The sequence below is a fragment of the Centrocercus urophasianus genome, unplaced genomic scaffold, assembly GCF_019232065.1.
Source record: "Centrocercus urophasianus isolate 14NV4802_14NV808 unplaced genomic scaffold, USGS_Curo_1.0 seq_7, whole genome shotgun sequence".
NCBI classification, from domain to species: Eukaryota; Metazoa; Chordata; class Aves; order Galliformes; family Phasianidae; genus Centrocercus; species Centrocercus urophasianus.
This window is the reverse complement of record NW_024885310.1, coordinates 3394014-3411698: the sequence shown is the minus strand read 5'-3', so window position 1 is coordinate 3411698 and position 17685 is coordinate 3394014. Positions and strand designations below refer to the sequence as shown.

At 43.4% G+C, this 17685-nt stretch overlaps 1 protein-coding gene across 3 annotated transcripts in view; it reads left to right on the top strand.

Annotated features, from left to right (window-relative positions):
* Window positions 1-17685, top strand: part of HIPK3 (homeodomain interacting protein kinase 3) — a 93295-nt gene that overhangs the window by 40526 nt on the left and 35084 nt on the right. For all 3 annotated transcript variants that reach the window (XM_042837219.1, XM_042837222.1, XM_042837220.1), the window contains exon 2: window positions 4265-5360. In XM_042837219.1, the coding sequence (XP_042693153.1) occupies window positions 4267-5360 (1094 nt within the window). In that variant the 5' untranslated portion in view covers window positions 4265-4266. The remainder of the gene's footprint in view (window positions 1-4264; window positions 5361-17685) is intronic.

Here is a 17685-nt window from a genome sequence, read left to right as displayed (position 1 = left end):
ATTTGTCTGGGGCTGCTTGGGAAGGCTGGAGAATTAGTTTCAAGAATCTAGCAAAGAGCATTGGTGCGGCTAGGTGAAAATTAGCAACGCTTTACCAGAAGTGTTCTGTTGCACAGGGCGGGGGCTGTGGGTTTGAGGCTTGGTTCGTGTAAAGGGAGGCTTGGCTGGAAGGGGCAGACAGAGAAGTGCCTCCTGTTTTTCTTTACTGTATGAGAACGCATTTCTTTGTTTGCACTGTGAATGAATTTATTTAAAGTGTGTTATTTCAGTATGTGGTGGAAATGTGTTTATTTTCATTACTTTGAGAAATCCACCTGTTTCTAAAGAAACTAAAAGTGGTCTTAAAACTAACGAAAATTCACTCATTTTGTATAATCTATTAGTTAGTAGCTGAAGTGCAGGTTGCTCAGTTCTTCCTACTTCAGATTTAGAGCCAAGGTGTCTCAGTGCTTTCTGAAGAGGCACTGCCTGGACATGGTGATAATGGGTAAATATGGTAACGTTCAACACGTGAAGCAGGCCAGGAGCTGCCTTCAGCCTGTGTGTGTGCCTCTGCCTGTGGAGCAAGGATCATCCTGTGCAAGGGAGAGGAGTGCTGGAACAATGTGAGGGGGAATGGGCAGATGTCTGCGAGTGTGAAGGCAGTGAAAAATCAAGTCTGAAGCTACCCTAGTAGTCGAACCTTGTTCCAGTGCTTTGTGTGGGGACCGGGCTCTTCAGTGACTCTCCTGCCTGCTTTGTTTGCTTTGCATCCTGCGGTGATCTTGTGCACAAGTTTGGACTTGGTTTTAAATGCAGTGTAACTGGAAGATGTACTCCAGCTGCTTGTGAGTGTGCAGGCTTGAGTATACTCCCAAAACAAGCACGGGATGATCTGTTTCCCTCAGCACCAGCCGCTTTGCTTATGGCTTCCTGTCCTGTCATGCTGCCCTGCTTGTTAATATAGATGTAGTCTGACAAGCTGCAGTTTGTATGAGGAAGCGGGAGCAGTCATGATAAGAAATGTGCAGAAAGATGTGTAAGCTCAGTGAAATGGTTTATGACAAGCCTGGGTAGGGGGCAATCCGCTCCTGGCAGGTGAAAAGGTGCAGTATGCTGTAAGCATCAGAGCTCTTTTAGAAACACCTGCAAAACCAGTACTTCTTTGCAGTGTAGGTATCTGTAAGATTGCATGGTAAGCCAAATCTTCCAAAATACCAACACAACAAAGCAAAACCCCACGCCACCAAGTCAGTGCTGTCTCAGGAAGGGGAGCCATGGCATTTTCCCATTCTCTTTAAGGCTCATAACGCTGTGCTGTCTGTGTATGTGGCTGGGTTTTCAGCTGGTGCGGGAGAGCTCATCCTATTAATAACCATAGCTTCTCCAAGTGAAGACCTCCAGCAGCATTGTGCCAAGTAAGCTATGTGCTGCTCTCGTGTATTTTGTTTCATTTGCTCTAGTACAGAGAGCGTGCTTCTGTCTGCAGCAGTTATATAGTGGTGGCCAGGCAGTAGTGTTAGGGGAAGCAAGAGGTTATATGCACATAAAGAACTTCAAGACCCTCTTTTATTTTTCTGGAGTGAAATTAGTCTGTTAGTTCAGTCTGCCACGGTTGCATTACAGGCTGTTCTCCCAGGTACGTCATCTAATAGCTCAAGAAAGACTTCTTATGTGGGAGCAGAGCTGCCGGGAGCAGCTGGAGCTGTAAGCTGAGCGCTGCTTTCCTTTCCCCGCAGCCACCTGGACACCTGTCCCTCCAGAGGGGGCAGCGAGGGGGTCAGCCTGGGAGGACACAGAGGGGGACAGGCACAGGGTGCAGCTTTGGCCGTAAGCGCTGGAGCTGTTTCTGTCAGGAGCTGAGTGGCGTGGCCGGACTGCTGTGTCTGCTTAATGTTTAGATTTGTCATCTCCATTGGAGGCCGGGCCTGATGCGGGGCGGCTGCACCAGGCTTTTTTTTTATTCCCTAATCCCTTTGTGCTCTTCACCTAAAGCAAAGCTTTACGGGGGTGTGGAAGTGAGGCGGAGCAGACGGCACCTAGGTTGTGCTAAGCAGGCGTGAAGAAACGAGGTTGTGCAGTACAAACGAGGTTGTGCAGGACAAGCGAGGTTGTGCAGTACGTGAGAGCGGGATCATCTCGCTTAGCAACAGCAGTGCTTTGGTGAAGTGTTTGCCTTTTGTCGGGACAGCCGAGAGCTGCAGCACCGTGCCCGGGCCTGCTGCTTGTTTTTAAAGTGTTTCCTGAGCTGGGTCAAAATTTCAAGATTCTGTGGTCAATCAGAAGCATTTCTCTGAGGAAGCACAGAATGACCTGGGTTGAAAAGGACCGCAGTGATCATCTAGTTTCAACCCCCTTGCTGTGTGCAGGGTTGCCAACCACCGCACCGGGCTGCCCGGAGCCACATCCAGCCTGGAAGAATTGAACCTAATTTCAATTTGATTTTTTGTATTTTTGTGTAGTAGCGGAGGGGAGGAAAAAAAAAAACAGAGCACACTGTGACTGTGCTGTGGTGTGAACCCAAGTGAGGTGAGCAGGGGCAGTGGGGAGATGGGCTTCAGAAGTGCCCTTCAGAGCTATGGTAACTAAGACGGTGCCTTGCAATGGCCTGGAGGGGAGCTGGTGCAGTAGCTTACCCCTTCCCAGTCTCTTGTTCATGAGTGTTGATAAGGCAGGGTTACTTTTTTAGAAGGAGGCTTCAGATAAACCCGCTGAATTGAAATACTCTTATTTTTTTTCTGTTGTGAGATGATAATAAAAAGCATTCTCTTTTTGCTGCTGTTTAAAACAAATACAAGTTCCATCTGCCTTAAGCTTTACCTTCTGTCCTTCTCTGTATGTTAGCTTCATGTCGTTTAGATGAAGCTTTGTGTTGTGCTTTGCCCTTTTGTTGTTAAGGTAGGTCTAAAAACAAACTAGTGCGTAATTTCCACAAGTGCATTGATATGCTGATGTACTAAAAACGATGTAAATTAAGTCTCTGTAAGGGGATATTTCTCAATTTAAGCACAGTGCTTTTTAACAGGGCATGTTATTTAAGAGAGGATTCAAAAATCTGGAGGACGTTTGCTTGTGTTTTGAGATGGTGCCTTTTCTTAGCGCTCAGCATTCCAGGACACGAAAGTTTAAGATGGTGTTTGACAGATCTGGAGTGGTACTCAGCAGGGTCGGAAGAGCTGGGAGGTATGGCATCTGTGAGGTATTCTGCCTCCTTGTTTTAAGGTGGATTTCAGTCTGCTTGTCGTATGTGTGGACGTGGTGCTGCTGTTGTTTCCAATCTGATGTTCTGTTGGTTCATTCAGCTTTGGGTTTGGGAAAGGCCTGTGCAGTGCGGAGCCCAGCTCTGGAAGCTCCTGTGGCACTGCTTTGCACACAGCAGGTTTTCTTATTCCTGATTTCTGAGATGCAGTGGCTCTTTCTGAAAATGCTTTTGAAAAAGGGATGACCTGGAGAAAGGTGGAGTCGATCAGATTGGAACTTTGGGTTCAGCCTTCCTATGACTTCCAAAGTCAAAATGATCCACAGTCTTTTAATTTTCACTTCTCTTTTAGCAAGGGAGTAATCACATTGGCAGAAGTGTGTGTATGTGTATATGCCTGTGTGTGTGTGTGGAATAGTTACTCTACATTTTAGTTTATCCAGAAAACGACAGTTGTTTATGTAAGCATGTACACGTGTGGTATTTTGGGCCCTGTCATGCACTGCTGCTTTGTTGGCAGTGAAATTCCTGGAGAACTGCATGTTGTGTTGTTTGGCCATATTCTCTTAAAAGCCTGCTGGTACTTACGGTGAACGGGTAGGATGATAGGCAGGGTCAGCTCACAAATAAGGACCCTGAAGTTATTATATATCATATATAAGTAATTGAATTAGTTATTTATCTTATGTTGTTGAAGACTATGGGATCTTTGTATGTGGAAATGCTGGAGGTTTTTAAATGAAACCCGTGTTCTTATGCACAAAGGCAGTTCTTCCACGTCAGGAATCATTAGCACTGCCTGCTGCTGGCCGTCTCCCTTCTGCCCTGAACAGTGATTGAAAACGTTGCCTACTGTACCCAGCTGCAGTCTGAAGAGTCTGCACTGGGCAAGATTGATGACCTTGCATTTTCCGTAAGAAACTAAAGACAAGATTGCATTAAGCTAGCTAGCTAGCTTGGCAAATACACTTCTGTCCTGATTTTTTGTTTGTTTGTTTGTTTGTTTTAAATGAGGAAACTGCTGCAAACCTCAGAAACGTTGAATTTTGATTCTTACCTATGCTTTGTCTTTCTCTCCCTCTGCAGGTATGGCCTCACAAGTCTTGGTCTATCCACCGTATGTTTATCAAACCCAGTCAAGTGCCTTTTGTAGTGTGAAAAAACTCAAACTAGAACCAAGCAGTTGTGTGTACCACGAAAGAGCCTACCCACAAATCTATGTGAATGGTAAAAACTTTGGAATCTCTCCCCATAGGGTTAATACTTTCCTTCAGACTAAAAACCCTTTTGACAGACCTCGAGGACAGAACGTTTTGTTGCAGTCAAATGCTGTTGCTTTAAAAAATATTGCAGGTGCTACAAAAGCGTTAGCAGCGCAGGCGCAGCAAGCTCAGTTGGAAGCACCTCAGGCTGGGACACAAGGAAACAGAGTAGATATACTGGAAGGACCCCAGCGATGTGGATTGAAGCGTAAGAGTGAAGAGCTAGATAATCAAAGCAGCACGATGCAGATTGTTGATGAACTGTCCATATTGCCTGCGATGTTGCAAACCAATGTGGGAAACCCAGTGACAGTTGTGACAACTGCTGCAGCTTCAAAACAAACTGGTACAAGTGGAGATGGAGACTACCAGCTGGTACAGCATGAGGTTTTGTGCTCTGTGAAAAACACTTACGAGGTTCTTGATTTCCTTGGGCGAGGGACCTTCGGACAAGTGGTGAAGTGCTGGAAAAGGGGGACAAATGAGATTGTGGCAATCAAAATTTTGAAGAATCATCCTTCGTACGCACGCCAAGGACAAATAGAAGTGAGCATATTAGCAAGGCTAAGTACTGAAAATGCTGATGAATTCAATTTTGTGAGAGCCTACGAATGCTTTCAGCATCGTAACCATACTTGTCTGGTTTTTGAGATGTTGGAACAGAATTTATATGACTTCCTGAAGCAAAACAAATTCAGCCCTCTGCAACTGAAGGTAATACGGCCTATTCTACAACAGGTGGCCACTGCACTGAAAAAACTAAAAAGTCTTGGTTTAATCCATGCTGACCTCAAACCAGAGAACATTATGTTGGTGGATCCTGTTCGGCAGCCTTACCGGGTTAAAGTGATAGATTTTGGGTCTGCCAGCCATGTATCAAAGACTATTTGCTCAACCTATTTACAATCCCGGTATTATAGGTAGGTGTCTTTTACTTTGTTGTTAACTTTGAATTAATTTTTTTTTAAAATGAGGTTAATGGTTTAAATAGCTACTCTTCAAGATGTGTGGTAATAATGTGGAAAACACAAAGGCAATGTAGATCATCCCAAGGTTAAGTAGTTGGTTACCATTTTAGACATGAATGTTTGTTCTGAACGTTTTCATAATGCAGATTGTTTTTCCTAGACATATGTTTTGTTTTGCCCTGTCTGAAGCCATCACTAATTGCTATCTTGAGACCTCGGATGAAAAAGAAAACTGGAACAAAAATTAGCCTTCACTTGCTTGTTTAGTGTTCCTTTTCTGCCTTCCTAGTATAACTTTTATGTAAGCAGCTGGACAGTGTACTAGAAATGCCATATTTTATATACTGTTGCCAAAGATTATGCAAACTGCTCTGTTTTTCTCCACTGCTTGTAAATATTTTGCCTTGTTCTTATAAACTTCATTCTGAGTGCCTTCAGCAGCACAGACTTCAGTGAGCTTCCGAGTTAGGGTACTTAAATGTTTTAGGTGATACTAGGTGGGCATTTAAAGTGATTCTGGTAAATGTTTGCATTCTACATTGGTCTTAACATGGTTGTGTGTTTCAGATGTTGTTTTTAATGCTTTCTTTGTATAAGCAATCCCATCAGTGCTACATGTAGCCATTAATATACTTACCATCTGAGGGGCTTTGTTTCCTTCATAAGCTGAATTTGTCTGCATTGAACCCCTTGCTCAGGTCTGCTTTGTTGTTGGCAGTTATACGTCCTGCCTGTCTCCGCAGAGGCAGTAAGAAGCTAGTAAACTAGGACAGTGAGTAATCTAAAGACAATTTTAAATATGCTTCAGCTATTCATGTTGGAAGTGAAAACTTGTGCAATGCAGTTCTGGGCCTGACAAAACGAAGGTGATTGTGGCTCGCGCCAGAAGGAACTAACTGTTATTTAACTGTAGCTTGTAAACAAGAACATCTCCTGTACTGTCCTTAAGTAAAATATTCCTATTAATCACTTGAATTTCCATGTTATTTAATTACAAATTGCAGCTAAGTGTTAAAAAAGTGTGCCAAGTTGATCAACAGAAAACTTGACTGGGAAATCCTGTTGACCGATGCGTACCCATATGTGGGAAATGCAAAGTGAAATACGTTCAAGGGAGCTCTCGAGTTAGAAGCTCTACACCATGCAAGTCGCCGTGTTTCCAGGCTCCTCAGACAGAAAAGTCCTGAAAAGGCAGCGTGAGTTCTGCAAGGTGGTCTGTGAGTGCAGATGTCTTAACATCTGCTGTTGTGTGCAGATCCACAGTTCAGCAGACGCGTGGTCCGAAAACTCTTATTTGGGCTTTTTTGTTTACGGATGTGATTGCAGGGGGTGTGAGCTGCTGCCATCTCTCTCGCCCTCCTTCTGCCCCACAGCTGACAAAGGGAGGCGGCTGTAGGCAGCCAGGCTGGGTGGTCCTATTGTCAGACTTGATTCTGTGGTGTCTGGTTTCACACTGGTTTTCTCTACTCCTCAGGGCTTGCACACAGCATTGCTAACTGTGCTCAGCTGCTCATATATGCATTTTAGCTGTTGCTTTGTTTTGTTTGGCTGTATGCTCCTTAACAGCTATACTTTGTGTAGAATTGTGACCTATGTACGGAGCAGGGCTCTGTGCCTCGTGCAGGTTGGATTATTGTGTTACGTTATGGATGCTAAAGTGTGAATAGACATGGTTTGTTACAAGTGTTCCAAGTTTCATTTCCACTTTTAAGCATAAACGTGCAGACCTGTGTGTTCTCCTTGGCTCAGGGTAGGAGCTTTACGTGGAATTTAGCTCGTGAAAAGACTGAACGATGTTTTTATAGAGAGATATAACACGTGCATCTAAAATTCCCGGTTACTAAGTGGCACTGAAGTGCACTGTAAATATTCAGACTGTGAAGTAAAATATGGTCTTTGTCCTGTGTAGTTTTACAGCCTTTCTGTAAGGTAGCGTTTGAGTCAAGGCGCTTTTTTTTTTTAACATTCAAATAAAAGAATCTGACAAGTTTAGGCTATAGTTTGTCTATTTGAATGTTTCCAATGTCATCTCCAAGGTAAATATTGGTTAGGATCATTTTGAAATGGGTTTAAATTTAGTAGGTTTTGTTTGGTTAGGGGTCTTTATTCATTTATTTTCCATCTGAAAGTTTAGTTCTGGAAAAGTTCTTGGCAGGTTGGATTTCACTGTGGACGCACGGCTCCCTACTGACTTAGCGACTCAAGTTGATTCTGCGTTGCCTGGCAGTTTCACAGACTTTGTTTTATTGTTTTGAAGTACCTGACCAGGGTAAATAACATTAGAAAATAGGAGTTTGACTTCAGAAATGTTCAAAAGAGGAAATGCTTTCTCAGGGAGTGAGAAGAGACTTCTGAGAACACACTGTATTCAGAAAGAACATATTTTGCCAGAGGTTGTGCTTCTTGTCAATCAACTAAGCAGCTACGCTGTAAAATACAGTTAATCACAAAATTTACTTAAAAGTTTTTGTGTTACAAGAAGGTGGGAGTGATGGTTCAGGTTTGACTTGTTTGACTTATGACATGTTGAAACAAACCTTTAAAAATAATTGAGCAGCAATTGAGACTCATTGAGAACTCCTTCTCTTCAGTTCAGTGCTATATGCTTCTTTATATCGTATACAAATATACTTTAACTATTTTGATGTGCAAAAGCACTCTGCTGAGTTCTCAAGAATTTAAAGACAAAAGTATGAAGCAGAAGGATTTTGTTTTCCTTTTAAACAGCTGTTGTAGGATCTGAGATCTCAGGAACGGAGTAAAATGCCTTTCAACTTTTACTGTGCTGCAAGGGAAAGGAAGCAGCTCTTGTGGAAGCAATATGAACTTGGTAGAGTTTCTAGGTGACTTATGCCATTCTCAAGAATGAGGTTTGTGCTTTCCATATTGAAAGCACACATCTGCCATTGCTGAGTGAACCAGAGAAACACGTAAAGAAGTCGAGCAGAAGTGAATGAAAACACTTTTATCTTATCGTGCTTCCTTTTTTCTTGTATATGAGACCATCATGAATGAAGCACCGCCAAAGATGGAGGAGGCAGCAAAATCTTCTGTTATGCTGTTTTATTTTGAATGGCAGAATGGTATGTTGGGTCTGCATGTGGATGTGAGTAATAAGTTGAAAACACAAGTAATAAAGCAAGATTAAAGCAGGGACTATTGTACAGCCAGGTGAATGGACAGCAGGATGACTTACGTTTCACCTTCTCTTAGTCAACAGCAGAGAAAGAAGTGGTTAAAAACAAATGTGAAAATGCATTTTGGCATTTTTCTTTACCTTTTGGAAATTATTGCTAGAAATCTGATTATTTACTTGCAAGGAGAGAGTATGATATCAATAAACATTAACTACGAAGCGCTATCTTAAGCTGTGAGTTTCTTTTCTGTTTCAAAGGTGAAGTGTTATTCCAAATACTGTTTGCCTAAAAGGCAGTGCCTGTATTACATGCGGTTTTTATGCTGGCCTGGGCTTTAATATTTATGGGATAGAGGGATCTGGTATTTGAAGCCTTTTCTTTGCTGTTGGTCTCACACTTTAAGACTGCTGACCTTTTATGAGTGATCTAAGCAGTGTATGCCTCTTGTAAAGAAAAAAGACCCTTTTATGTACAGCGTAGGTGATTGGGCCTTTGTCACAGATGGAAATGGTGTAAGCACGTTGCTCATCTGTTCTCTTGATCACCGGTGCCCTAAATAGGGAAAGCAAGCATTTCATCCAAGACTAAAAGCTGCTTTTTTTCCCCCACAGTGTGGGTTAGGAAGCGGAGGAATCAACAGCTGTCTCTTATTTCTCAGTCTCTAGTCTCATGCTCATCCACTGAGGTCGAAAGCTTTTCCGAGGCATGGCGTTCTTCTACTCATGGAGTCATTTTCCTTTTCTTTGTCTCTCTCATAAGGTTATACGTGTTTTGGGAAAAGAGGGTGAGAAGAGAGGCTTCAAAATGTTGGATTCCAAGGAGCAGTAATCTGCACAGCATCGCTGTTACCAGATGATCCAGGTAGTTCTGCTGACTTGCCCAGGGAGCCCACTTACTTTTATTTAGCAGTTTCCATTGTCGTGAAAAGAGCTTGTGTGTGGCCTCAGTGCTGTGCTCGGAGGGAACCTGTTGGATCTGCTTTCACAGCAGACCTCTCCTCTTGTGTGGCACTCTTCTGTTGGAGCTTCTGCAGAGTCTTCCCCCTTTGAAGTAGCTGTGTGCAGCTCCAGTGGTCAAGGGCTCTGTTCTACACGTCAGCTGGTACCCAAATGACACGGGTTTGTTCTGCAGCATTTGCCTGCTGTTCAAAGCAGGTAAAAATTTTTTTTAAAAGATGCAAGATTCTGTCTAATAGCATTTATGTAGCAGGGTTTGGTAATGATGAAGCCTCATACTTCTCCAATATTAATGTCCTCCCATTATTTACGTGGCTGTAACACCAAGTTTGTAAAATGCATCTCTGTATTTACATTGTAAGCATGGGTTGCTAGGGGACAGTTTGTAGCAGCAAAGTCAGTGTTTGTGTGGGCAGAACTTTGTGATGCAAACCTTCATCACTGATTGGGAGGAGCTGTTACTTTGGTTTTGTTTTGTTTTCCAAGGGAAATCACGCTTCTGTTGACTTCTTTTGAGGTTGTCTTCCTAGAAAACCAGGTTTTGGAAGTGAGTCTTTAGTAAACCTTACAAAGCTTAGCATTCCCAAAGTCCCGACGTCACAAACTTGGGATAGTCTGTGTGGGTGTAAGAACTGATGTGTGAGTTAGATTGCATCTTCTTCACGTGCAGCTCCAGAAGGCAGTTTAACAGGCATCGTTCTCATTGCTCGTATAGCTGCACTTGTGGTTAAGTTTCCTATCTTTCATCTCCTGCCTTCCAAGAACTCATCTGCTTCATCACACCATTCAGCTTGTGCTGCTGTAAGTTTTGTCATTAAGAAGTATTTTTTGGAGAGCAAAGAATTGGTTTCCTGATGGAAGATGCCTTTCCTGGCATCCAGAGATCCATGCTCAAACTGTTCAAACTAATTGGGAAAATGAACAGGAAGCAGCATAACTGATCTCCCTATAAGAAAAAAAAAAAAAGGGGGATCAGCTGAAGCTGTGGGTTTATGGGGCACTCAAGTGTTGCTTGCAGACTGGAAGGTATTCGACTCTAAAGGAAAACTTGCAGCTTGGAACTGTTTTTCTGTTCCAGTGGTGACAGTGGTAAAATACGATCCCAATGTATTCAGTGTGCCCTCAAGGATAAGCAAACGAGCAGAAGCAGTAAGTGGAGTCTGCTCATTCCTCAGTCAGCGATATCCTTCCTCCTGCTTTCCAACTAAGGGTAGTTGCTAATCAACAGAGCTGTTCCAGACAAAATGCCAAAAGTCACTAGTGTTGCAGCACAGCTCAGAGGGCAGAAAAAATCACGGCTGGATGTATTCCTGTTGGATGGGAGCAGTCTTTCCCCCTCCCTCCCTCCCTCCTCCTTTTACATTTCTCGCCCATGGAGAGTCAGACGGGATGGAAAAAGAGATATCTGTTGCGTTCTGCGGTCCTGATGCTGCTGGTCCATAAATCCACCTCCAGCCCCTCCTCCTTGGCCCAGGCATACTTGTCAAGAGAACTGTAAGTTCATCCGCCACTGGCTCCAGGCTGCCTCTCCTTCAGCCCTTATGAGAAATGTTGGAGCTGTGGGTGGGTTTTACTCAGCCAGTAGTTGTGCTGTGGCTGGGAGCAGTGACTGGGTCCTGTGCTCTCTCTTCTCTTTTAAAGGATTTGGGGAAAGGGCGAAGCAGCTGAGTTGTGTGGCTTAATTCCTTTCCATGACTGCAGACAGAGCTATGTGCGTGCTCTGAGACTGTTGTACTCGGACTGCTTTTCACTTATCAGTATTCACCTGTGCATTTAGCTTCAGAAAAAAGCATGAACAATTTATGTTGTTTTTTCAGTTTTGTGCAATTGTTGTTTTCTCTTGCATACCAGTTGAAGTTAAAAAATAATAATAATAATAATAATGAAAATCCTAGTGGCTGTGCGCTCTTGGCGAGACTTGTTTTCCCGCTGGGCTTTGTAACTTGATTAAATGTGATTAAGTGTACTCCATGTCACTCCAGTTACTCCAAAGAGTGTCCATCAGCAGTACCTGTCTGCAGTGCTTTCTTCCTTTTGTGGACTAGGGTTGGAGGCATAATGGGTTATTACAAGTCAGCAGTAACGCATGAGTCCATTGCATCAGAGTAATTTGTTAATTATCTCTAACATCAGATCAGCAGAATTTACATGTATAGAATACCACCTTAAATCTGGTTTACAAATAAACATGGGTACAAGCTTTCTTGATCAAGGAGAGAAGTCATGCAGGAATCAACGGCTCAGGAAGCAACTCCTTTCAAGTCCACCCGTTGCTGTCACATACTTGAAGCTTCAAAAGAAGCTTGATCTGGAGTGGGACGTCTTGTTTTTCTCCTTTCACGATGCCTACAATTCTTGCTGAAAAAAAAAAAACAAAAACACTTTTTTTTTTCTTAGAGGTGGAAATAGGAAGTAAAGCTCTGTTAATATACTTGAGTGTTCTGTCAGGGAAGCAAGATACGAGAACAAGCTAAAAATTCCTCTGTAAACAACTCACACTTAAATATGCTAGCAGATGTTATTCTATCACTTTGAACTGTGCATCACTGAAGTGTATTGGGATATCTTAAAATAGTCAGGGGTGGTGGCCAGAGGCTCTCGACTACTATAGATGGTGAGGCTGCTCCGCTGCAGCAATGAAATAAGCCAGAAGTACATGCTGCTAAGGTCATCTGCCTGCTCAAGGTCAGTGTGTTCAAAGTCAGCTGCTGGGTTTGCCAGCATGGTTACCGTCAGCAGTGCAGACGAGAGGAGAGTCCCGATAACACGCAGATCTGCTGCGGGGCTGAACTGAGGTGCTCTGAACCCTTCTCCCCCTTTAAAGTTGTGGGGCTGTGATTGCTGGTTTATTTCCTTATCTGAGCAGCCAGTGTTTAATGTCAAGATAAGCTTCTGTGCCTTGTGCTCGAAAACAAATTGTTGATTTGGCAAGTGTGTGTTTGCACTTCGTGTGCGGAGCTCATTAATTGTTTAATTGACTTCCTGTTGTGGACTTCTGTTGTGTGATTACCGGGACCCAACCTCAGCCATTAAAAATGCCCTCCAGGAGTGGCGATCTTGGCTCATCCAAACCTTGTTTATCTATCTACTTGATAACAAATGTAGTTTCACTTCTTTTATTTTCTAGTCTTCATACTGTAGTCTCTCATACCTTATTATTCTCTGTAGTAGAAGTAGAAAACAAGGATAGTTTTCATGGGTATTTTGTGGGTTTTGTTTTTGTGGGGGTAGGGTTTTGTTTTTCCCGCTGTAGAAAAGAATGATGGGGCTCCTGCAAATTTACAGCTGCTTTTATTCTCTCTGAGGACCCAGAGGAGTATCATGGGGATTGGAGAGAATGAAATAGGGCTGGCCTTACGGTTGTCGTATTTCTGAGCGAGATATTTTTCTGAGTCACATTAACAGACACATGAAGCATTAGAAGGTACCACGTATCTGCTGAGATGCAAGCTATTCCAGCCTGTGTTTTCTATTAATCGTGATGGTAGGAGCAACAGCCGAAATGAGAGCACAGATGACAGCTCTCCTGGTGTTCAAATGTCTGCAGTTTGAAGAAAAGGGAAAGCCTGTATAATGTTGAAGGAGAATGGGCTCTGTTGTTGATTTCCATTTGCTGGGGTTAACTGGTAAATTTGTCATGATTGAGAAGCAGCTTTTATTTCTTACACATCAGTTTTACCTCAATGTGATCGTTTTTCTCGCTGCACTGACAGGTCACAAAGACTTGCTCATCGTTTCAGTTCGTGTTTGTGTGTGTGGGGGGGTGTCTATCAAATATCTTAATTGCAGAAAACAGTGGTGGTAGCTGTCAAGCTGTATTTGTAAATACTACATCTAGCTCTTCCCACTGTGCCTGTCTTGAAAATATGGCTCTGTTTTTCTGTTGTAAGAGCAGAAGATTACAGATCTCAATCAACGTGAAGGAAACTGGAGCCTGCACTTCAGTCTGCATCTTTTCCTCCTGGCATGGTGGAATTCACTTTTGCTCTGAAGGTGAGCTATGGGTGCCTTCTGCATCAGCACCCGACACCCAGCAGAAGGCTTGCTGCCCCCTGTGCCTGCATGGCTGTGCACCTGTGGCTAGGGCAGCCGCTCCTGTGCAGATGTGGCCTGCGGGGATGGGGGTACACCCACAGCTGGGGCCTCGTCATCCCCTCCAGTGCCCAAGTTAGAAAGCAGGCAGGTTGGGCAACTGCAAATAGTGTGCGTGCATGTGGAACTTCTCACGCTTGGCTGGTTTTGCTCTGAACCAGCACGTAACGTACTATCCTGATTGAAAAAAAGGAAAGGAAGTCTTCTGTGACTTGTAGCATCAAGTGATAAGTGGCAGAAGTGTCTGGCGTAAAAACAAGTACTGGGGATGTAATTAAGTAAAACTTACATGGGGGGAAAATAACGCATGAAATGTGCATATTCTACTGTATGCTTGAGGGCATTTGATCACCCGGTGGTACCTGATGTTCTAGAGAAATTTTTGTTTGGTTTGTTAGTAAAGTACCTTCTAAGAAGTGACAGCCTTTTTTTCTTATGGAGGGGGTGGGGGATGTAAGCCCAAAGCATTTCCCAGATAAGGCTTTTTAAGCAGGTGGATGCTGTAGCGATGCTGTTACCTTCAGAACACGTGCAGTGTGGCTTGTAGTGGGTCTGTGCTATGGCCTCCTGTCCCCGTGCTCATCATCACAAGCAGGGAAGCAAGGTTCCACCGGAGATGGGAGGTGGGGAATGTTTTCTCTTGCACACGCAGTGCTGTGCAAAAGGACTCGTTTCTGCATCTCTCTGACACTGGTGATAGCAGATCCTTGGAATTCAAGATTCCTCACGTTTTGTTTTCCTTCATAGCCCATTGTGTTCTGAATCTGGCTTATTTGAAAATATCTAAAACTGTGAGACAAGGCAGTTTGTGTGCCATTGAGATTTATCTAATCAAGTTGGATACTTGCACAGAAGGCAGCTTTCTCAGTGCTAAAACCAGAGCTTTGTGGAACTTTGTTTTGTGGCCTAAGGACTACTGCAAATCTTGCCTTTTTCCCCATGCAGATAAGTTCTGGATGTGTGCACTTAATAACTTTGAAAAATGATGTGCACTACAGAGCTTACAACGTGCTTTTATGTATAGGTAATGCTATATGAAAAGTTTTAAAACTGAGTATTACTATGGCGTTATCAATTTTAAAAGTTCCAAACCTGATTTGAGCTGTTAGAGTATGCTGTAGGTTGCAAACTGATAGCAGTACTTAATGGTGTTCCCAGTGTGGGGTGGATCACACTGTGCACAGTGATGTCTGGAGACGGAACCAGTTTTGGACTCTCGACCTCTCTGGAATGGTAGCTAGATGTGGGGTCATGGGTCTCAGCATTTTTTGGTAATGTGAGGCTTAAAAAGTGAAACAGGAGGAAAGAAATTTGTAGATCGTGCAGTATGACTTCTTCCTTTGCTTTGGTTTTCATCTAGTCTTGAATTATTTCAGCAACTTCCACTGGAAAAGCGTTCAAAAGCTTTGCTGTATGTGAAGAATTGCTGGGAAAGCCTTGTAGGCGAAGTTCATCAGGATTATGATTAACTTCCATATGCAGAGGTGCTAGTGAAAGTCAGATGTTTAACTCATAATTGCAGTTTCTGTTACGGTCTTACTGCTAGTTGAATGACACGAGTCTTTTCTCACACAGAGTTGACAGGCAGTATAGGTGTTTTTTTTTTTTTAATCAATGCCACTTATGTCTTGCCCTATGTAATTTCCCTATTGAACATAATGTTTAATCTTGGAACTAGCTGGTTTTCATTTGTGTGGGCTTAAAACACACCAAAATAGCAGGAAACTCTCAGATATTTAACAGGGGGGAAAACTGTAACACCGTAATGCGTTAAATAAAAGGATAAGCAGGAATCAATGAGTTATTAGTGCCTGGAGGACTCTGTTGTGCTCCCTTAATCCACTTCTGCAGCGCTGGTAGGGAATGCAGCGGGACCTGCAGTAGGTGAGGAAAGCAAGTCTGTAGCCACGTGGTGGTGCTCATGAAATAATGCATTCAGCATTGCCTAAACCTAATTAGCACTTCATTTCTGGCTGTTCTCAGGTTTGCTGGATATGATTTATGAAGTGTTTACAAATGGGGAACGCTTCTTACGTTGTGTTTTTACCTACAGCGCCATTCTTAGCTTGTGTACAAACGCCATCAAATGACTCTTTAGCTCTCTTCTAATACACAGGTGCCTGGTGTAAAACCAAATGAAAAGCCCTGAAACATACTCTGATATTTCAGCAGTGGATTGGGTGCATGTCGTGCCCCTGCTCAGCTTCCTGTTTTGAAGCTTTTCTGAAACTTCGACGTTTTCATTATTTTGTGCCCGGATCTGCCTTTGCTGAGATGCCAGCTGGGTGCTGCTGGCTGGTATGAGGCTAACGCCAGCAAAATGCCCGTTTGCTGATTTGGTTATCAGCAGTAGAACACCCAGCCCTAAGTACCTGCCTGCACAGCGACAAGGAAGAAAGAGGATGGTGGCTGTTCTTGTTGTTCTGTGGTAGCCACCTGGTCATCACCATATACATAGTTCTGGGGAGCTAAATCACATTCTTGTTGCTTTCTTAGAATCTCAAAGAAGGCAAAATAGGGATGTGAAATTGCTCATTCTTGTCCGGGAAGAGAAGTGGTACAAATAGGAAAACCAACAAAAACAAGGACTAATCAAGCCACGCGTTTGTCAGTGTGCTTGTTAACATTATTGTGGAGTAACAGCAGATTCTCTTCTGTAGCAGAAAGGCCTGTGGAGAAATGTGTGAAAAGCTTCCCAGCCTCTAAAATGGCAATAATTGGTGTGTAACAGCACATATTCTTAGTGCTCTCTCCAGCTTGCTGCTCAGTGCTTCCTTCTTGTGGTTGGCAGTTCCACTCCAAGAACACTAAGCTGGCAGGACAGGGAAGTGAGGGAGGAAAGCTGCTTGTACCTGTGTTTGTGGGACTGTGCAGTCCCAGGTAACAGAAGGGTAATAGAGGAAAGGGAAGGTTACGAGGGGGAAATGTGCATCTTTTCAACCTGGGCATGCAGAAAATGAGGAGGAGGTCTGTACAAGAAAGGGTTGCTCTTCCAGTGAAGGGCCGTACGGCCCTGTAAAGACTGGACTGGAGAGGGCGTTAGAGGCGTCCTCGGTATTCTGACACTTTAACCAAGTCTTGACCTTGGAGCTGGACCAAGTAAATTATAACCCTTAGTTTATTAAGAGATGTTATGTTTGTGTTAAAGGCTCTGTTGATGAAGAAGAAATGTGACTAGAAATTCTCCAGCGCTTTTATTGCTCCCTTGCCCAGTGAGGGCAAACTGAGGGTTCTGATTCACAGGTCCGTTTGCTTTCAATAATTTATTCTGTTGCTCTCAAAATCTGCTCAGAGCTGTATTTAATTCTTGCGGCAAACTTCTGTGAGACTGAGCCTATGAGAAAGTATTTGGAAAATGAAAACCAGCTCAGATTTGTTCCAAAATGCACTCCTATGCCTGCCACCCAAAGGCCTGCTGGATGGGATTCTTTGCATATTTCCACTGGGCACTGCTCTTTAACCAAAGCATCTACAGCAGATGCTTCGTTTGGGATATGAGTGCTGCTGGTATTCCTAGGAGTTTGAGCTCCTCCTCTTCTCTGAAGGAAGAATACTTTGCCTGGTGTGTGTTTGTTTTTTTTCCTCCTCAAGTTGGAACTGTGTGGGAGTACAGAGAATAATGGCGAGTCCTATTCTGCCTCCTGACCTGTAGTAAATGTGCTAGACCCAACATCTTCGACTTGAAGCCCTTAAGGTACATATACGTACAAGGGATTACACGTGCAAGTGTTAGAGGAACTCTTGGTTACGTTACAGGTAGGTAACGCTGTTCTCTGTCAGTTGCTCACTAATCTGTGTGATTATTTGGAGTATTTAAGTACCTGCAAGCTGGTAAGCGGCCAGCTTTGCTGCTGTAATAACACCTTACATAACTGGGGCCTTCCCACGCGGCTTGCAGGCTTGAGGCTTAGTGGCATGGCTGTTTGTACAGAGCCAGAGAGGTGGAAATGCAGCAAGAGTTCAAAATGGACTATATGTAATTAAGAGCATTGCCTTTGAGTTTTCCTTTTTTTTTTTTTTCTTTCTTTCTACATCTGTTGGCCTTTGTTTATTCTCTTTGCAGCTTTTGTTGTCACATGGAATAGACTGCTG